We start from the raw sequence: 23,410 nt of genomic DNA, 5'->3' as shown, positions 1-23,410 counted from the left end.
ATTAAGTGAACTGTAAAAGGACATATGCAGTAAAAATAAAGACTTGCGCAAACACCAATAAAGAATGAAGAGTAACTCAGAGAATATTGAAGGTAAACAAATTACATATGTCTGAACTGAAAGCTAGCAAGATTTGTATGGAGTTTGAAATAGGTAATGAGATATAAATAGCTCTAATCGAATAACAGATAGTACCAATAATAGAAACTGAATAACCAAATTAAATGGAATAATTCTGAAGAAATTACTGACATACATTTGTCTGTTAATGTAAGGAAATTCATGATTTTTTTTTTTTTTTGAATTGAAATAATTTACTAATCACTACTAATAATACTGTCTGGCATTTTTCATACACTATTAGAAATGGTAAGATGTGAAAAGTGTTACTTGAAGCATGACATATAACAAATCTAGCTTTAATGGACACTACAGTAAAAGTAAATATGTAGAAGTACTTGTATGAAAATGTTCAGAGCAAAGTAATACTTTTTAAATTTCTAATAGTTGCAAACTTGATGCCTACACTGCATTCATCAATAAAACTAAGTGATTAGATCTACAATAAACTGATGGGGAACAAACTTTAGGTAGTGCAAACCTTACAAGGAATTTAGAAGGAACTGTTAGAGCAGAGGTTCTCAGCTGAGGTCTATATAAGATTTTATTAAAATGTATGCACAGTAAATTGGTTGTACTTCTACAATACGCAACTCCTAACAATATTTAATTATAAAGTATAATAGGATTTTTTAAGCATCAACTGGTTATGAGGGTCAACCCAAATAAAAAGGAATCAAAGGGGTCCAGAAGTAAAAAAAAAAAGGGTTTGAGAATCATTGTGACAGAGTGAATGATCAAATCTGTTGACATACTGAATTTTAATAAAAGAAAAGTGACATAAGGTGGGGAGGCATGACTGTCATGATTGACAGACAGGCTGAAACTTTTCCTTTGTCACATGAGATAAAGATACACACTTCATGTCACCAAATAAAACCTACAGCAGAAAAAAATTTAATGATATTCTGCACCTTCTTTCAAATACATGACTTTCTGGCACATTCTTAGCACTAAAAAATATTTTGACCACAAGAAAAAGATTTGATTTCATGAAAGAGGAAAAATTCAAACAAATTTCTTCACAATTTGTTTCTCAATAAAATATTACTTGAATGATAATATTCTAAGCTATTTTCTAAAGTTTATCTTCATATTGTAATTGATTTAACAGTTATGCAATTGTTTAAAAATATTTTCAACCACACACTATATATTGGAATTGTGCATTCAAATAAAAGGTCTTACATAAATATAATCAGGTTTAGTAGGGAATTTGAAATCAATGGTACAAAATTAAAAGGGTTTATTAATGTAGATCATAGAGAAGAGAAAATTCAATCAAAGTGACATAACAATAGAAAAACCAGTGTAAATACTCAATTTGTGATAGAGAAAACAAGATATTTTAAACAATGTGTCTAACTCTTAAAATCTTAATGCAATTGATATTAGATAAATAAAAAAATTAAAAAAATGAAAGATGTCTACTTATAGGAATCAAATCCTGTAGCTGTCGTCTGGCACTGTTTGAGCTGCATCATTGAGCTTCTTTTTCTATTCTGTCTAGAATTTTGGTTGACAGTGTCCAATACTGATATATTAAACAGATCAGATCAGGTTTTAAAATGAACTTTGCTCTCTAACACACTTCTCTGTTGTTTATCATGCTAGAAAGAGCAGCCAAATTTTCCTCAGATCATACCTAACATTTTAAAAAGGACTATTGGCTAATGTATTCATAGATAAACAAAAGATAGATTGTCATTGTTGGAATTTTTTTAACCACAAGCCCATATGATCAAGATTAACCTGGAGATACAACAACACATTTCTCAAAAGTAAAACAATAGAGAAATATTACAAATATGATACAAGACTACATTTTTGTTTTGATGGAACAAAGGCATAGACAGTTTAATTAACTCAATAATATTGAAAGCATAAAAGAAATATCTGTTAAGAATCCATTTGTCAGTTAAATAGCAAGAGAACTCTGAAAGTTAAAAAAAGTTGTTAATGATGGAGGCAAAATAAATAAAATTGTATTAAAAGTAAAACAACCATAATATCTGAAATTTGAAATAATAAAAAGACCCAATATTGTTCTCCTTTAGAGGTGAAACCTAAGAATTTTATGAGATATAAAATCAATTAGGGTTTTTTTTAAAAGTATGTATAAAATAACTTAATAGTGCAAAAAGTATAAATATTCTTGAAGGTGTAATCAATCATTTGATAAAAGTCAAACATGTCACCTTTATAAGTACTTACATCTCTTTGAGTAGTTTCTTTTAAAACAAGTTCTAATCCATCTAGAGCAATGTGAAATTCTTCAACTCGACGTCGAAATTGGAACCAAAGGGGAACAGTCATGGATAAATTTGCTTTCCTTGTCTCTGCATTAGCTTTGATGTTATCTAACTGGAGCTGAAAATTTAAAAACAAAAATAAGTATATGATCAAAATAACTGAGAGTGATGAGCACCTGTGGACATGATCTTACAATAAGGTGAAGGTATAATAAAAAACATTTCCCTTTGTTTTATAATTTCTGGCTATAAATCAGGTCCTAGTCATACCTCACAAGATTGATAGTGTGGATAGCATACAATTAGTATCAAATATTCTAACATTACAGAAGCATTCAAAATTTACAAAATTCAATCCCATCTATGGACAGCATAGATTAAAAGAAAAGGGAGGTGTGGGTGAATAATATTTTTTGTTCAGTAGTTTAACAGCAGATGGATTAATATAATTTGAAAATTAAACACAAAAATTAAGTAGTAAGCTTAAATACATAAAATTAGTTGATACATATTTTCAGAGTAGCTCTAGATATAACTTAACCATTTAGCATTCAGTTTATTTTGTCAAGCATAATGTTTATTGGTTCGAATTAATCATACATTATCTCACTACTTCTAGATTTCAGTGCAATTATAGTACATTTTTACAATGACATTGTATGGTAAGTGTGAGAGGCCAAATTTGGTCAGTTTGAACATAAAAAACATGTGGAACATGTAGATGTGGTTGGTTTAAATGCTAAAGTGTTAAATTCTATAGAAATTATTAGGGGTCTCTGTGAACAGTCTTGGTATATTATTACTGATGGATACAAAATTATAAATATTGGTTTTAACTATGATGATAACCGAGCAATGCAAACAAAAATGTTGCAGTCCTTAATTACAATTAATATAGAAATACAAGAATTAATATACACAAAGCTTAGAATCCATTCAGTAAACTCAGCAAAGAATCTAGCACAATATGGTGTAACTGAAATGAGTTTCCATGTTCTCAAATGTGAAAAACCTTACAAACCTGTTGATTACAATTTCATTTTATATAGAATACAATGAAACTTAGCTTATAGTTAAGTGCACATAGAAAAATGAAATGTTCATACCAGTAACAAAGAAGTAGATAAAAACAAGAGAAACTAAAAAAATATTTGCATAAAATTGTGTGTCTATTAGTGCAAGATTTTTCCTATTGAAATGTATATAATAAATTGTAGAGTTTAAGTGACTAGTTAGGAGTTCAATTATATTTAGTAAGGACTGAATTTTAAATATTTCATTTTCTTAGCTAATGTGACTGGCAGTAAAGTGTAGGTAACTGAGATATATAAAAAATTTAAAAAAAAGGAAAAGGAAAAAAGAAATTAAATATGAAATTTTGGATGAACTAAAAACTTTAGTGACATCTTGCATTCAGATTATTTAAACAGAAGTATAAAATAGAGAAATGTTGACTCTTGAGAATAAAGAGAATAATATTAAAATGATAAAACGAATAAAATCAAGCACAAAAAATAGCTTACTATCAAACTTCCAAGACATCCATCTTCAGATTCTGCATTTTGTAAAAAGTCCATAACCAATACAACATCTGTGTATTATATGGCCAGACAGATTAGGACTTAGGCAAATTTAAGCATAACATAGAAGTGCAGAAATTGAAGTCCAAGACAGGTCATAGAAAAGAAGTTCCTAGAAGTGACCTTTTAACCTTCAGTAAATATGATACAGAACATATTTGATTCATTTAGTTTCTATTGTAAGAAATGAATTACAACCAAAAAAAGTTGATGGAACTGAATAACAATAGAATGGTTAGTATAGACTAGCACCTCAATTTTATGAATAAGATATATAAAGTTAAAAAAATAATTAGAGCCGAAGATTGACATATCTGAAACGTCAGGAAGTGAGTAAAATATTATTTGAGAAGAAGCAGTAATTTTATTGACCTTCACATGTAGCACTGAATGTCAGAAAAAGAAAAATATGAATAAAAGAAATGTGCATGAAGTAAACTTACAAGACATGAACCTTCTTAAGAGAAAATGGCCAATGAGATACAATAGCTGTAGTCAAAGCATTAGTCTACTGACCACATACTTATAAATTTAAAACTTACAGACAGCAATTATTGTCTTTTACCTCTGAGTAAATAAAGCAACAAAGAATACTGTAATAAGAAATTTGTAATGCTTCCAAAATTCATAAGAACTTAAGAGATTATTTCATAGGCATATAATTTTAGTTAGAATTTCAAAAGGCTAGAAAGTAAATTCACTGTTGCTGTACATTATCTTTATTATTAAGTAGATTTTTCAGTTAATTATTTCATTACTATTGTTTGAAGTACTACAATTGTTTGGATATATTATTTCACAAATAGCTAAAAACTATGCAATTTCATGTCCATGTATAAATAATAGCTATAATCAGAAAGATTTAAAGTAATTCCTTACATCAATATAAGAAACTGAGTGTAAACAGAAAGATTATGGATTGTAAAGTTATAAAATCTAAGATGCAATTTTACAAGGAAATGTTCCTTTTAAAGCTATTTACAAGAAAACGTTGCAAAGTCTGCCTCAAAATGATGTGGTTTCATGTTCAGAAGAAAACTGTTTATGATGCAATGCAGTGGCATCTTGAATGTCTTCTGTTATACCTTCAGACCAGTTAATGCCTTGTGAGTGAAACTGGTAGATAGAAACTGCATGAAAGCCCATTGTGTGTATATATCATCATCATCATCATTATCATTCAGCATCTGCTTTCCATGCTGGCATGGGTTAGGTGGTTTGACTGGAACTGGTAAGCTGGAGAGCTCCAAGTTCCAGTCAGATTTGGCATGGTTTCGGTGGCTGGATGCCCTTCCTAATGCCAATATATATATGTGTGTATATGCATACATAAAGAGTGTGGTGAATAAACTGTTGTCTAAATTATTCAAAAATGCTATAGCAACCGAGGTAGGCAGGTGCAGCCCACCCCAACCTTGGGGTTGGCTGGTGCCCATTCTCCTTTGCTATCATAAATACATACATACATACATACATGTGTGTGTATATATATATGAACTTCAAATCATGTGGTTGAGAAATAAAATTTCTCTGTTATTGCCACACCACTGCTGTTGTTACGTCTCATGACTGTATGAACCAAGTGGAATTCCTTTGAAGAGATTCTCTATGGCTGGATGCCTTTCCTGTTGCCAACTCTAAACTATTTTCAAGTAATGCAATATTTCTCCACAACCGGACAAAATTTAAAGGAAGATTGGAAGCAAAGGACATTGCTTGTATGATAGTGATGCATGAAATCAAGACAATGATACATGCACAGATATACATATACAACAAGCTTCTTTCAGTTTCCTTCCACAAAATCTATTCACAAAGCTTTAGTCAATCTGAAGATATAGAAGGTATTTGCCCAAGGTACACAGTGGGATTGAGCCCCAATTCATGTAGTTTGGGAAGTTAACCACACAACCACATACACTAGATATAAGCATACTTTATACACTTTTTTAAAAACTATTTCTCACCCATTTTCTCCATATTCTGCAATTTAGCATTTTGAAATACATACAACTGTAAAAGATTCAAATTATACATATACTAGTACACATTAAACTATACTGCTACAGGTTAAGCATCTGATAACATGATAGCTTATTGCCAGCAGGACCTGCCATAAACATGCTATTTGAAATAAAATATGTAATAAATTATGAAGAAGATGCTGATGGCAATGGTAATAATGATAGTGCTGCTAAAAAGGATGATGCCAAAGTTCAAAGTATCATGTGGAGCAAATCTAATTTTCCTTTCCAAATAAATATAAAAATCATGCAATTTCAAAGAATTTGAAAATGAATAACCAATCTCTTATATATTATATAAAAGGCAAATATTAAAATTGCTAGCAAATAATCTATTATATGTGCACAAATATGATAAAGTGAGGGGAAAACATGAGAGAAATAGAGCAATTTGTACCATATATATTAATAATATAAATTCAAGAGAATGTGAAAGCTGACGACTAAATTTAATTAGAATTATCACACACAAAAGGTCTGCTTTAATTGGCAATCATTCTATTCATAGCCTGTAATTGTTGAAGGGAGTGGATTATTCTAAATTAATTAAACGATGTCAAAAGATGAAAAACCTTGCATATTTACAAACCACTAATTAAGGCTATGAATTGTAGGCCTTACAGGCTCTAAGTACTTGTAAGCTTAGTTCAATACATTGTCATTAAAAGTATGGTTTTGAACATCATCATCATTATCATTTTTACATCCATCTCTTTTCTATGCAAGTATGGGCTGGATGAAGACTTGTTGAGACAGTATGCTATGGCCAGAGGCCCTTCCTGTTGCTATCCTGTACTCGTTTCCAAGTAAGGTATTTATTCCCTTGATTGCTCAATGGCCAGCATTAAACAATGACACCACTGATGAAACAGTGACATTATTTTATGCTAAAGCATGTAAACAATGTTAGGAAACAAATGGGATAACATACATGCATGTGCACATGAAACAGGCTTCTGCATAGTTTCCATTTGCTAATTTCCCTTGCAGAGCATCAGTCACTCCTGAAGCTGACCATGGTGTTACTTAATGAGAACAAACTCAAAACCATATGGTTGTAAAATAAACTATTTACTATACTGTTATGTCCACTTTGTTGAATAGCTTTTATTGCAAACGTATGCAGTTAGCTATAATTTCTTTTGGTGGTGGGGGAGGTGTTAAATTTTAGCAAAACATTTAAGGCATATATGGTTGATTAAAAAAATTTTTTTTTTTTAAATATTTCTTTGCTTTAACTGATCAATAGTTGAATATATTTAAACAAAGAAATTTGAAGTGCAATAAGCATTACATAAACTGTATTTTACCAATATGAATTAAAAATCATTAGCTATGTTTGAAAACAATGACATAACAGCTATGAAATCTTATTACATATGCAGCAGAAAGAAGAACTTACTGTCTTGAAATAAGGTCACTAACATTTAGAGTAGATTCTATAATCTTAACAATAAACAGCATCAAAAGTAGGCATATTCATAGAAAGAAATGGAATAATAGATTTAAAATATCTATATGTGAAACCAAACTTGGAGCAGTTTACCAAAAAATATTATACAGCACATACAGGAAGAAATACTACTGTATAGCAATTATTTCCTTAAGTTAAACAGAGAGACAAACATATTAATGTGTAATTGATTTCTAAGAATGAAGATGAAAATGAGTGGAAAGTCTTATCATAGTCTAAGGAGCTTGACTACAGACTTAATGGTCATGAGTTCAAACCTTAATACATCAGACATTTTTGTCTTGCCCTATACCCCATTGAAAAATGTACTTCATAGTTGAAAAGTTAGTGATAGAAAGTGCAGCCATAAAACAATTGTTTTGAGAGTTTGCAAGAGTTTCCATTTGCAGAGGCTAGCTGAGGTGGGGGTGGAGGAACAATACAAAACAAACAAACTCACCTATGTTAACATAAAAGAATATCTGCGAAAGCATAACTTACTCATTGCAAGACTAAGATGATGGATTAGTAGCCAAAAAAAACCACAAGTCTAAACCTTATTTAAATACATTACTTCGCCTGCAATAGTTTACTAAGTGGAAAATTTTCCATATTAAAGAAATGATGAAACATTCCAAATTATGCCATGTTATCATGCAATTGAAAGAAAAAAACACTACAATTATTATAATTATTAATTGAAGCTATATAGAATCATATTTTCAAAGCTCCCTGCTCACTGACAAAATGAACTCACTTTTATGTAATTTTCACTAAAAGAGAAACCACTCCCTTGGATTTTGATCTATTACACCATTACCATATATGATGATAAAAGTGTTATGCTGGATATCTAGTTGGTTAAGAATCACCATAATTCTTTGGTTCTTAGATGAGCACAAAAGGAAAGCAATACCAAACATTGTCTACTCCTTTGCATAACCTAGCTAGAATTTTTCAGTTTGTCCAAAATTCTTTATTAGTAATTTATTACTTAACATCATCAAATTACAAAGTTTTTTGTCTGGTCATTTGTAGTTCCAGATTTTGCTCACATTTAAAATGTATAAATATAACTGAACCTAGCCAACCCTAAAATTAAAAGTACACAGTTGAAAACAGACAGTCTTTAAATAGCTGTTGGCTACAAAATTACAATTTCATGCAAAAAAATAAAAAAAAAATTAAAAAAAAAAAGTACAGACACAATTGTATTGTGATTTTAATTAGGTACACTGAAAGACAATTGTCATCAGAAAATATACAACACACCAATTTTTAAAATTTTCTAAATAACAATTCAGACCATAAAGGAATTTACCTAATGTAAAGAGAAATTGAAAAAAGAAGAGAGTTACATATTTCAAAAGAAAGTGAGTTTAACTCAAAAATGTAGTCCTACAATAATAATCCGCAGTCTATATTTAACAGAGCATAATATATACTGCTAATTTTTCTTATCAGTATTCATTTGATTTTATACTTAGCATTTTAAAATATGAGGCACCATCAAAAATATTTCTAAGATTAGCACAGTTGTGTTCTATATACTTTACAAAAGTGTGTATATGTGAGGAGAGCCTATTATTGACTGTATGTAATCCCATCACCAACAAGAAACTTTCTTAAGAAAAAAAAGCCACATACAAATATCAATTCTTTTAAAAATAAAAAAGTAAGCAACAAAAGGTGTCTTTAGAACTAATACCGACAGTTTGTGACTATCTAATTGCAATCCTAATTGTCATCATTGTTGTGTTAGTTTTTCTTTTTCTTTTTTGCTAGGGAAAGTCTTAGAAACTGCAGTCAATTGTAAAAATGCAAACATTTGATACGACTGAGTTGTAAGTTTAGCAGATAGAGAAATTTGTAGATTAATCTTGCTAGGCAACTATCTTATATGTCATCTTACAAACATTGCTTATCGAAAGTAGTGCAAATGCTCTTTTGGCACTTGAATTTAGTACTCTGCGAGAAGAAACAAATTATTGTCTGATAACAAGGACTATCAATACAGAATGAATAACAGCCAGAAAAGGTAGGAAGATCTTACTAACAAGGATATCATACTAAAACAGAAGTGATTATATTAAGCAATAAAGTTGAGAAAAACTTATTAAACAAAGCTTCTTTTACTTTGCCAGTCAGTTTAAAAAGAGATTTACAGCTTCTATATATAACACAACTGGATGAGACAGATGATACCTCTCACTTGCAAAGCCTCCTTCATATTCTGGCAAAATAACTAAGTTTTTACCTGCCTAATAAACTTAAGCAGGTAACAAGCAAATCCAAAGATCCGCCCTTTGGTAATGTTACAGAGTTAACAAAAATAATTAAACATATCAGCTAAGAGACCAGGCAGAGCTATGCAAATGTTAGATACTTTGTAAATCATGGATGCAATAAATGAAGTAGAGGCATTATTAGATAGGTATAATTATATAGTTAGAGATATTTTATGTCATCCAAAGGCAGAGAAATACTACAAGTTAAAAGAAACAGGACTTTTCTCACTTTTTTAAAAATGTTCCATTATTGTTGACAAATTTCTTTTTTTGTTCATAGGAGGATCAAACTGATTGATGCTTGTATTAGAACTATCACTGGATTGCATAACAATAACACATGAGACTTAACGACTCGGCTTTTCACCAAGGTAGAAGCACCCAGTACACTCTGTAAAGTGGTTTGCATAGGGGAGAGGGGGGAATCCAACTGTGGAGACCATGCCAAAACAGACAGGAATCCTGTACAGCCCTTCAGCTGGTCAGCTTCTGTCAAACTGTCTAGCCCATACCAGCATGGAAAGAGGACGTTAAATGATGATGATTATGGGGGTGGTGGTTGCCCTTACATACAGGCTTGTCCCTTGCAAACCTCTCTAACTGAGCATGTCTAATCTTGTGGGCTTGTGAGTGCTGGTACCAAGTAAAAAGCACCCATGCTGGTGCTGTGTAAACGCACCCAGTACACTCTGTAAATTGGTTGGCTTTAGGAAGGCATTCAGCTGTAGGAAGCATACCAAAACAGACAGGGAGCCTAAACAGTCATTCAGCTGGTCAGCTTCTGTCAAACTGTTTAACCCACGCTAGCATGGGAAACAGACATTAAATGATGATGATGAATCACTACACATGAATACATCTAGTGCTAAGAAAAGACCAAATTCTAAGAATACTCTGTACAAAATCAAACTTATTCTGAATCCAGATATGTTATCGATCTCAGAAACTAGAATATAATAAAATTTATATCTACTGATTAGTCTAAATGATGATACTTGAAATCATGTAATACTATGAATTTGAAGTAAACCATGTAAAAATTCATATTATAATATGGCTACCAAGCATATTACTTCACTAATTCCATGTTATTTTAAAACTAAAATTGTTATGAGCTAATGAAATCTGTGAAGCCATTTGACTTTTTTTGCTTTCTAAATTTACTGAACCTGGAGAAAGGAAAGATGTCATGACCCTTTCAGGTCTCACTGAGATAGATGAGACTGATGCAATGTTCCATGGCACAACTGTGTTGTAGAGAGATGTTGGTGCTGCGTCTCTTTGTTCGTGGTCTAACTTGACACTATTTCTGAGTAAACAAAAGTTGATGATATGACCATAAACAGGACTTGAATCCTTATGTAGAAATTGAACTCAGAATACACAGAGTCAGAACAGATACTGAAAGGCATCACATCTGCTTCTCTAGCAATTCTGACTTGGAATGGCATTTTATGTCAAATCTGAAAGGATGAAAGCTAAAGTTGACCTTGGTAGGATTTTTACTCAGAGAGCACAGAGATCGAAATAGTGCAAAACATTCTATACTATGTTTTAGCAGCTCTGACAATTCACCTTATCTATTTATCTTTCTTACTATTTATCTATGTGTGTGAGTGTGTATTTACATACACACAGAATAATTCCACAATTCTCACCTACCAAATCCTACATACAAGTCATGGTCAACTCAAGGTTATGGTAGAAGTTACTTGCTTAAAGTGAGATCAAAACCAAAACCATGAAGCTGCGAAGCAAACTTCATATCAATACATTGTCATGAATTGATTACATTATTCTTCTGTTTGTGCTAAGTCAGAAACAAAACAAAAAAAAAAATCAGTATTAGTTTTACATCTATAAAATAAATTAAGCAATGTGGTATATAGCCAAACATAAAATCTTGACAGGATATTAAAAAAAAAAAATACTGAATTAGACTAGTCTGTAATTTTACTAAATTTATTCAAAATATAAGCCCTGAAAAAATTCATCTGAATCACAAAATCTACAAACTTTCTTTCATACTTCAACATTACTTTGCAAATAAAAGTCCAGATTGAATTGAAATTGATGAATACACATGAAACTGAATATTTAAAATCAAGACCAGTGTCACATAAGTTGCTCTAAACCCTTTATAAATAACAACCAATTAAAATGCTTCAAAAGAACATTCCACCATTTCCTTTTTTTTTTTTAAAGAACTAATAACAATACATCCAATAAAATCTTTACTAGACAAAGAAATACAAAGATGCAACACAGTAAATTATTGCCTGCATTGATCCTGTATCATCTCAAGCATACTAAGTTTTGATCTCATTATTTCAAATTAAGAGTAGCTGTCATAAGTATCTTCCAATTGCAGTTCATGGCACTTTTATTTTCCTCTACAGTTCACTGTTTATTCAAAACACATGTCCACACCAAAACAGCTGTGTTACTCTATCAAGTGCCGAGTCACTCTTGACTTACTTGCAATCAGTCTGCAAAAGAAGAAAATATTCTTTTCTACTCTAGGCACAAGGCCCGAAATTTTGGGGAGGGGGCCAGTCGATTAGATCCATCCCAGTACACAATTGGTGCTCAATTTATCGACCTCGAAAGGATGAAAGGCAAAGTCGACCTAAGCGGAATTTGAACTCAGAACGTAAAGACAGAAGAAACACTGCTAAGCATTTCGCCTGGCATGCTAACGTTTCTGCCAGCTCACCGCCTCAACAGAAGAAAATTTTAAACAACCAATGGATCATTTCTCTCCAGTTCCTATAGATCTTTCACATTCAATGTTCATGGCCAGGTAGTTTTACATGTCTTACAATTGGTTCATACAATTAGAATTTTGCAGTGAGAAAATCTGTATTGCAAACTGGAATAATAGCACCCTGAATTTATTCCATTCATTTCTTAAATTAACCTCAAAGATCTCACCATGAGAAAGTAATACACTTACTGCAGTCCTTATGTGATCACCAGGATGTTATTATAATAGTTTCAAAACATTGTCAAATATCATAATTCATAATATTGTTGTTAGTTCTTGTAAATACTTTAAAATGAAAATTCATGTTTGTCCATGTATTCCATACATTATATTCATACACTTCATGTGAAAATGAAAACAATCTGGTCAGAGTCACTATCTCAGTCAGAAATACAAACATATATGAAATATGAGAGAATAATATTCAAAACTAAATAGCTAGGATAGAGAAATGTGGTCTCATCTGCTAGGTACAAGTATCTTCCACTACTTAGAGTACTACATTAACATGACATTCTTCTAAGTAAAAATACAAAATTACAATATCATCACAATGTTGGACGGACAAATCAATGTTGGAGATTATTAAAGGGAACTTTAAAGATTTGATCATTCTAAAACGAATGTAGTTATTCTGACTGCAATTATATGAACAAAATAAAGCTTATAACTACACACACACAAAATAATTAGAAATAAAGACAAAGTAAACCCAGACATATTTCTAGTATTTGAGAGTGAAATACAGTAAATAGAATTTAGACAAAGATCTAAAGACTTCAGATCCATACAAGTTTATAAGCAAGGAAATAATTCTAGAATGAGAATCTATTATAGTTAACAAGCAGCTGTTGAGGTGCATTTCTTAAGCCTTTCTTTTATGTCTCTTGGATATATTGATATGAAAACAGATGTATAGTGTTCATTCTTCTAACAGAATTCAAAAGAAATATATTTGTTCATTAGAACTCTAAGAAATACCAAAAGAATTAACAGACATAATATTAAAGAAGAATCTAACCACAATAAGACAGCCTAAGCTATTTCTTCCAAAAGTATTATTACAAATGTCTGTAAGTAGCAGCATGGATGGTTTGTTTTAACCAGTGTGGATCAAATGGCTATGAGAAGAAACTGATATACTTTTAAATGAATAAATTTTAAAATTTAGCTCCTTGTTGAAAATCAAATACAAATAAAATGAAAAGTTTTGAAATCTAGAAAATTTTCTGAAACTTACTAAACAAAAGAAGGCATTAATACATGTTGGAAAAGAATGGTATATAGAGTATTAAAGAAGAAAAAATAGAAGCTAATGTTATGTTAAAGGGTTTCCCCCCAAAAGGAAATTCAAAAATAGTCATATTTAAAAATTTAATAATTTTTTGCAAAACCAAGGATGACTGTGCACATTGCACAGACAGAAAACTATCTCACTCTGCAAATAACAACTGGCTCTTCTAGCCATTTGCCAAGAGAGTTTCTACCAGCTTGCCAAATCCTCCAATCCACTACTCTTTAACTAATAAGGCTTTCACATTTGCTATTCACTTAAGAAAGCTTTCATATTTACTTCTCACTTTCCTCCCAACCCTACAAGCATGCACTAAACTAAACTCCTGAAAACACTCCAATACTCAGGTCATCTCCACATGCATTTAAGTGCAAAATCTGATGATTTCTCATCATGACAATCTCTCTACCATTAACTCCTATTCTCTCCAAACTCTGAAATTTTTGTCTCTACAAAATTTCATCCCAATTGACATACTACAAAATATTTAGTCTCTAAGACAGGCAACCTTTGGCTTTGCCAACTGCCAACATACTCTCGCTTCCAACACTTTAAAGATGAAAGAAACACTTGTTAGTAATCACTTCCTTTGCCACTCTGAATCCATCTCGCTGCACAATTCCTGTAGAATTTGAGAAGTGAGTTGCTCTCCTATGTCACTCCACAATAAGATTTCATTCTTGAGAAGTTTTACAAAAGTAATGCTATTGCACTTGAAATAATCGTAACCTTTGAATGTGTCTAGCATGAGAACCCCCAGCTTAAGTTGCCTGGTTATAGTTCCATCAAAGACTAGAAGTTTCTTGTTTAGACTATATCATTGCAGATGTGCCAATAGGAGTATCTTCTAAAAATACAATCAACTCTGGTATAATTCACAGTTTGGTTTTGTCTCTCACACTCTTCCTTCTGCACAACATCAGTCAGCTTGCTGTCACTTTTAACAACACTCATTCCTAATGTAGGCCCCCTTTACCTTCTGCCCACATATATCATTCTCAAACAATATAGACTAACAACCTGCTTCCATGAATCAAAACCTTAAAAACGTTTTCTAATAGGGATATGACAAACTATTCTACTTTAACAGCACAAAGACACAATCACTACAGGCATCAAAGAAACATTCTTGACTGTACCTTCCCAAAATCATACCAGAAGTTATTTCTCATAAAGATCAGTTTATGAAATAATCTCCGCATCCACAAACCAATGAACATTTCTAGGTGGTTGCTCAGCCTGCTAGAAACAGCAGACAAAGCCTCTTCAAATCACACTCTACTCTTTGAAATGAAAAGATGCATTAGATAACGCAATCCTAGATACATGCTAAAAAAGCGAGGAAGGTGACAGACAAAATTCTTTTGATGATAGGTCTGTTCATTCAGAGCTGACTTGGGGTTAAACAACAAACTCCTCTTCCTACCCAGATTTTTCTCCCAGACATCAAACTGCAGATGTTCAAACTAATTGTCAATTATATCAATCTCACCAGTCCAGGAGGGCTTGAAAAGGTTACAGGCACTACCTCTCCATTGATTAATTCTTAATTAATTAATAGTTTTAAAAAATGGTGGTAGCCACCTGAAGTTATTTTCACACTAGGCTTTCAAAATGTATTTCAGTCAAATATGAGGTTTCAGAAATGTCAAATATTGTTTTATAATTAATATCAATGAATCAAAAAAGAGAAGATAAAGAAACAAAATAGCTGCTTCTATCTTGGTTTTTCATAGCCAAATAAAAAATAATTTCTATTTTTGTAATTGCAAACACAAATAACTTTATGAGAGAAAACAATAAAAGTACAGGAAATAAGTGGTTGGAATTTTAACTTTAAATATACTACACATTTAGCCTTAAACTATGGTTTATCTAAATCAAGCTGAGAAGTATAATTCATCTTATTCCAGTGTAAGAAATCGTAATTACATACACACATTTTTTAGGCTCTGATTATGCAGAATAAAGGTAGATTTTATCAACAAGAAAAAACTAACAAAAACAAAAACGTAAGCACAAATTTAAATAAAATCCAAGCCAAATTATGAATGTACAGTGTTACAGAACTCATTCTAGAAATCAGTAAGAGGGCATAATGCCTGAGAAAGGAGTGCAGTGAGGGTGTGTGGATAATGCAGTGGATGTTAGCTTTGTGATAATGCATTTGCCATCTTGTCCATGGCATATAGTGCGAATAAGTTGTTTAGCAGAAGGCATGAAGTTTCTTTGTTTCTTATTTTCTTTTTCTTTTTACTTTTCATTTTGCTGTAAATATGTGTTTTTTTTTGTTTTGAATTGTATCTTAGTAAATATAAGTATAGAGTTTTGGGTGCTTACTATGAATTAAATAATTTCTGAAACTCAGTTCTATCCAACCAAAGTGCTAACTCTGTAATATTTGAATTACATAAAACATTCAGAAATATCTAAACTGATTAAGAAGCAAAAAAAAAAACCCCAAACAACATTGAACTCTATTGAACATTAGTCATCCCCAGGTTAAGCCCGATTGATCAGATCTATGATCAAAGACAAGCTAACAATGATTATCCAATCTGTTTTTCAGGTGCGCATGTGTGTGTATCGGGGGGGGGGGGGTTGTATATGATGTCATAGCCAATATGTCATTCCTTGTTTAAATTAGAGACCCTGCACTCTGTGTGGTAATGGTTAATAGAGTACTCTGACAAGATAAGTTGCCTTAGTTTGTATTAGCCACAGAAAACATCTTTTTTAACAGTTTAGTCAGAAGAAAGACAGCAGCCATGACCCTAAGAGTGGTGAAAAGAAAGGAGAAAAATCACTCCCGGGCTGGGGATTTGATCTGAATGGTTGCAACAGAATAGACTCCATTATAGACACCAAAAGGCCATACCTGGGTGTGAAACAAAGCTACAGATTACATCTACCACACAAGAACAGGAATGGCTGTGTTAGTTGTGGACATTACATAGTAATAGTGACAGAATATGAGTAAACAAAAGAGCCTCTACAGTCTCTCAACTCTCTAAGAATAGCAATGAAATCTTTCCTGCATCATCTTGAATAAATAAATATAAAAGACACACCAAACAATACCAGCATAAATACACAAACAGATGGAATGGTCATGAATGGAATACCCCATATGATACATCTAATAATTCAGGACTGACCTGAGGCTAAATAAAAACATGGGATGCATATGAACTGACAATCCTACTGAATTGGCAGCCAGCTGAAATTTTAAACATGTTGTAAGAAGTTGTTTTAACTCAAAATATTCTAGGCTATCTATATAAGAGAGGGCAAGAGAGGGGGAGAGAGAGAGAGAGATCCATGATCACATTCTTTAGGAATATATAACACTATACTATGTAACATATCCCTCTCTTCTTTTCAAAGATATAGAGTGTTAGCTAAGGAAGAGTCAAATAATTATATGGTGATTCTCTCACTGGCTAGTTGTTATTGTTTAGCCTTGTTTTGGTCTTGACTGAGCAAACTTTGATCAAATACATTCTAGTCTTGACCACTCCTTCTTCATAGGGGTATCTAGAACTACATTTCCTCAAATAACACCCTATCATTAAATAACAGTGTTATATGAGGAAAATTTGGCTGCCATCTACTTGGTAATGGATGTCTATTGCAGGCCAGCCATGTCTGTACATCTCTTGCTTCTGAACCAAAATCCAGATGAAGCACCAAGTGATCGCTCTTAACAGTTGGGTGGAGTTGATAGCCTTTGATTATAGCCTTCTTTTAATTAACTGATAAAATGAACTCAAAAATAATATGGGTATACATATAAAATAGGATTCATAAATCAGGTAAATTTTCATGGTTGCTATAAAATGATTTATTGTATAGTTGTATAAAATATAGTAACAAAGTTAAAAATAATTCACAATTGTAAAATCTAATTGCAACTTTTCTAACAATGTTTCTTGAATTGTTTTCTTTCTTCCTGACACTGACAACTTTACTATGTTTTTCTAGGTCTTCTTTTACCACTCAAAACAAATACTGATACTTGAATGTTGTTTTCTTAAGATATAAATAATTTAGTACAAAGTGCCATGCTTATTTTACCATGACTTGCTCCTAGGTAAATTTCTGTCTACTCTGCAAAATACTGTTTCATTTAATAGAATTGTTATAGATGTCATTCTTAGAAATCGACTGCACAAAATCTGTGTGGAACATAACCTTTCTACCAATGAATTACTGCAATTTAGAGTATAACATCACATGCTGCATATAAATTTATACTTCTGATATGTATGAGCAAGTTTTTGATCTGATGCACAATATATTTGAGAGAGAGAAAGAGAGAGACAGACAGATTCCTTTCTTCCTGACATCATGTAAACAAGTGTTACTAAATTTCAATCTTTTGTGAAAGACATGTCTGTCTATGCAGAAATAATACCTTTCTTAGAAACAAGTGAGGGTTGGTGACAGGGAGGGTATACTTCTATGAGAAACCTACCGATCTACCTTAACAAATTTTGTCTGACCCACACAAGCATGGAAAAGCGGACATTAAAACAACAAAATTATGATTAAAACTGTTTACACACACACAACTAGATGTCTGTTATAAATGTGAAAATAGATTGTATTTAAATTTTATATAATTAATTCATCAGCACTTAGTTTTCTTGCTCCACATATTTCAGACAGAGTTTACAAATAAGCCATCAACCAGCAGTAATTTAACTTTATAATGATGACACAAATGTTGAAAGATGTCTGTGACATAAGGTTTGGATGATTGCATTGGAATTACCATTTACCAGCAGGGTGATTGCTTGGACAGGCTTGGGTTTGATTTTTATGATACCTCTTTTGTGGCCAGATGGAAACTATTTTGCTGATACTACATTTCTTTTCAAGAATAGTCCTCATAGTAAGCAGAATGCACAACAGCCAGAAAAGCTGAACAAAACAATTCTGAACTTCATGAAATTATCCCTCCTTTTTTTTTAGAGTTACAAACATTTACTACAAAGTTTTCTTTTTCTTTTTCTAACTAAGGAGAAAATTACAATTAATTGAGAATTTTTTGCATCTTGTTCAGTACATCCCCTCTTATTTACCTAAAGTCAGGCCATTGGCCCGCTTGAGTTATTTATTTCCTACTGCTCTTTTTGTTTTTATCTATACAAATTACTACTTGCCCAAAGCTCTTTGTAAGTCATTTTCTATTTGTAAAACCTTTTGCCTTTCTGATGAGGTCTAATAGGATTGAAGTATGTTTACAGTTGACTCCCCACCATCTCAATGCTTGCAAATAAAGATCAGAATTCCATCTTGGCATGTATATAAATTTTGTGAGATTAATTCTCAAAGATTTGAAATTATTTCCTCTTTTCTTCACTAACAATTACTGCTAAGTTTTAGAGTTTTTTCTTGAACTAAGAGGGGAAATCTCAATTTATATGAGAATTTTGGGATTGCATCACTCAGCCTGTAACTTCTTAACTTACAAAACAAAATAAAATATTTTTGGTTTTCTTATTGAGCACTGCAGTAAAAATAAGAAACAATTATTATTTTGGTTTATTTGGCTCATTCAGTTCTCAGGTTTTTTTTTTCTTATTAGAGACAGATAAAGGCTCTAAATATTGGATAAAATGTATTTTTTCTGCTTCAAGCATAATTTAATTGTATCAGAAATCAACCCAGAAATGACAGTTAAGTTTACATTTTATCATTCATATTGCAAAGAACGCTAAAGCAATTTTCATGTAGGTGTGTTGATGTACCAGCATGTACGCTAGGAGCATGTGTATATGTTTACATAAACTATTCAGCTATCTTAAGATCATTAAGAAGACAGTCACTTGCATGTACCTGATAAACAAAACAGGATGCTAACAAGTGCAGAGAAACCCTGCCACCTCCTCCATAAGTTGAGGAAAGCAAGAGGAATAAGACAAATGAGATCACTTTTTTCATCCCAATCAGGGACAACAATTTTACAGAGCCAACAACATGAGATTTGATTTTGTCTTTTTGGTATTAACAGTACTGAATTTAAGAGTTCATGTTGATATCAGTTAGGAAATAGTTCATTATAAGAAGTTCAGAATGCATGATGCAGAGGAACATTAAAATGTCAAATATAAATATAACAAATCAGTACTACATACAAAAGATACATAAAGTTTAACTACATCAAAACAGGCAACTAATTTATGTGGATTTAGTGAATGTAAATGAAACAACTTATCCAGGTTTTAATAGTCTGCAAAATAACTAAAGCATTCTGACTCATTAAAAGTTAATTATGACTAAGAAGTATACATTATACACAAATACACATTAGTTTTCTTGATACATGTGTCTGTGTTTGTAGCATTAATGTAAGCATCACAAGAAAGGGAACATTGTATAAACTTCATGTGTCAATTTGAGATTATGTGTATAGAATATATAAAATACATGGCAATGAAACAACAAATTACTGATGTCACACAATAAAAAGAAAATAATAAATGATAAATTTCATGATTAGAACTTGTATTAAAAATTCAAATGATTAAAACAAGAAAAATGAACATAACATCTAAATTTTTGTTAGATGTTTGGTTCTTTATTTATAAAACTGATTTTTTTTAAAGTTAGTAAAATATCTACAAAATCAGGTAAAACAAAAGTGCAAGCAAGTAAAGGTGATTGAAATTGATGAAAAAGCTTTTAAGACACTGAAAAAGTTTGTAAGCTATATTTTGGGATCTAAAACACTTCCACATATATATCTAGTTTAGCCCATCAATTGTGTCTCCTAAAAACATGCAAATTGTGAAATTAAGCAATAGATTTTATTAGCTTTAGTTTGTTAAGTAAGAAATTGTGTACAGAACTCCTTTAATATGGATTTCCATAAAACATTTTGTAAATTTAGGACCAATTCAGTATAGAGTATCAAATGTAAAATCACTTTTTCCAAATACTTTTCAGTTTTAGGCACTTTGCAAATACAATTGTTTTGTTTTTAAATTCCTGTTTCCATGAACCATGTGCATTGAAAAGTGTTATATGATATAGGAAAACACATTCTTTAACATAATCTATTGTACAACTTTACCCTTCATCAATTTCCCTCTGTATTTTCAGCCAACATGCCAAGTAAAAATTTTGTCATTGCATCACTCATCTTTTTTCTACATTGTTAGTAAAGCTTTATAAAAGAATTAAAAAGTAAAATAACTGAAATAAATAATGAAGACAATAAATATTATTAATTACTGATTTTTTACCTGTAATTGGTCTCTCAGTCTCTTAACTTTCCTAATTTTCTCTTCATCATCTAGATGCTTTATAATGTAATTTCCTTTCTTAACTAGCTGGCTTACTTTAGGCACCAATGTATTAAGTTCTTCATCTACTTCCTAAAATAGAAGAAAAATTATTCAGACTAAAACATATTTCTTCAAAAGCATATAATTAAAAGTATGCTTTTATTTTGAGGAGAAGATGAAATAATGTTTTGAAATCTTTCATCTTATATTTTAAATAACAACTGCTAAAATAACCACAGTACTTTAGTTTTACAGAGAAGGATATATTTGATGTAATGTGACATTTCTGCATAAATGAAGCGAAATGGCTTCTATGAGGTGAAACCCCAGTTGCAAACTTGATTTGCCAGAAACTCTACATAGAAATTGACATTAGATTTCTCAATATATTTTTAATGGAGCTATTTCTTTGAAGCGATTTTGGCTAGATTCAAATTCATATCATGAAATATGAAGAGATCATTGCATAACTCAGTTCTAAAAAATCAATTACACAAGTCAGAATAGAAAACCCATATTACAAAAGAAATCTGTTTGAAATTGTGATGATAATTTATACTATAAGTGCAGTATTATAAGTGTCTAAGTGGCAATGGAGAGCAAGGTGAAAAAATGTGTGTAAGGAAAAAAAAAAAAAAAAATCCAACATAAGCTACATCTCATTTTGAAATTTAAATAAGTAAGAATAATATACTTCATTATAATTAATAAATCCTAAATGTGACTGGCAAAATAATAGGATTATGAATTAATTTAAGAAAGATTTAATGTAATTTTACAAAACAAACAATATGGGTTTTTTAAAATCAATTATATTCTTTTATTTCAATATCCATTTTGAATCCAGTCTAAAGAAAAGATTTATTAAATTTAAGACAAAATAAAACAAATTTTAAATCATATAACATAAAATTTAAATAGTTGAAAAAACTCAGTTATTTATATAATTATACTTTCTATAACTTTATATGATTTTGATACTGAACCTTACGATATGTAACCACAACTAGATCAGCAAAAATAATCACAAAGGAGTCAAGAAAATATACTGATACAAACTTATAAATAATAACGAGATGAAAAGTAAAAAATAACAAATAATAGGAAAGGATAGAAACAATCTTTGCGGAATCATCCAGACTTCTACATCTTGATCTTGGTAGCTAGCTTTATGACATTCACATTGAAAAGTGAATACATCAGCTACCAACTATCAAGTCATCCCATAAGTTCTGGCCGAATTTTAAATAAAGAAAACAAATGATCAAATGTTATACTTAATTGAAATTTAATCATCAATGTACTTTCCCTGATTATCTATGACTTCCTTCCATCTATTTACAAGCTTTTTAATCCCATCAATGTAAAACTCTTTGGGTTTCAAAGCGAAGAACTCTGAAATGTCAGTTTCAACCTCCTCCTGGCTTGCGAAAGTTATGTCTCCCAAATGATTCTGTAAACTACGAAACAAATGGTAGTCTGAAAGAGCAAGGTCGGGAGAATAAGGTGAATGAGGAACTTTTTCCCTACCAAGCTCTTCGATCTTCTGTGATGTGATTTTTGCAGTGTGGGGTCGTGCATTTTCCTGATAAAATATCACTCCTTTTTGATTCACTAAAACAGGTCTTTTTTTCTTCAAAGCTTGGTTCAAATGATATAATTGCTGACAGTAGACTTGAGCATTGATTGTTGCATTAGGTGGTAACAATTCAAAGAGAATTACTCCTTTGCAATCCCACCAGATAGAGAGAAGAACCTTTTTTCATGAAGTTCCCTTCTCGGTTGTGGTTGAGCTTTTTCCCTTTTACCAAGCCACTGTTTACGACGTTTAACATTTTGACAGAAGATCCATTTTTCGTCACCAGTCATAAGTCTATCTAAAAAGGGTGAAATGAGTTTGCAAGAATGGAGAAAAAAGCAGATGACAACTTGGGATTTGCGGTTGCTTTCAGACAATTCATAAGGCACCCATTTTCCAAGTTTAGGAACCTTTCCAAGTTGTTGAAGATGACGATGAACAGTTGTATGGTTTGAACTAAGCTTTATGGCCAATTCTTTAACGTATAATGCAGGATTTTCTTCAAGTAATACCTCAAGAAGCTTATCATCAAATTCAACTGGACGTCCAGTTCAATCTTCAGCTTCAAGGCTGAAATCTCCACTTCTGAATTTTGCAAACCATCTTCTGCAAGTTCTTTCATTCAAGCATTCTTTCCCATAAACTGAGTGTATGTTTCAAGTTGCTTCAGCTGCAGAGTTTCCTTTTTTGTCCTCATAAAGTATTATGTGCCTTAAATGCTCTTTGGAACTTCCATGTTAGAAAGGGTTTTAATCAAA

General features: G+C 31.5%; 1 protein-coding gene across 5 annotated transcripts in view; it reads right to left on the bottom strand.

The window, feature by feature from the left end:
* The window catches only part of LOC106873450 (dystrophin), a 562,674-nt gene that overhangs the window by 354,442 nt on the left and 184,822 nt on the right, over positions 1-23,410 (bottom strand). For 4 of the 5 annotated variants that reach the window (XM_014920808.2, XM_052976366.1, XM_052976370.1 and 1 more), the window contains 2 exons: positions 21,032-21,163; positions 2,335-2,490 (listed from right to left, as the gene is read on the bottom strand). In XM_014920808.2, the coding sequence (XP_014776294.2) occupies positions 2,335-2,490; positions 21,032-21,163 (288 nt within the window). The remainder of the gene's footprint in view (positions 1-2,334; positions 2,491-21,031; positions 21,164-23,410) is intronic. The other variant, XM_052976364.1, reaches the window with a different exon arrangement.

This window comes from Octopus bimaculoides, chromosome 2 (genome assembly GCF_001194135.2).
Source record: "Octopus bimaculoides isolate UCB-OBI-ISO-001 chromosome 2, ASM119413v2, whole genome shotgun sequence".
NCBI lineage: Eukaryota > Metazoa > Mollusca > Cephalopoda > Octopoda > Octopodidae > Octopus > Octopus bimaculoides.
This window is presented reverse-complemented; position numbering and strand designations above follow the sequence as displayed.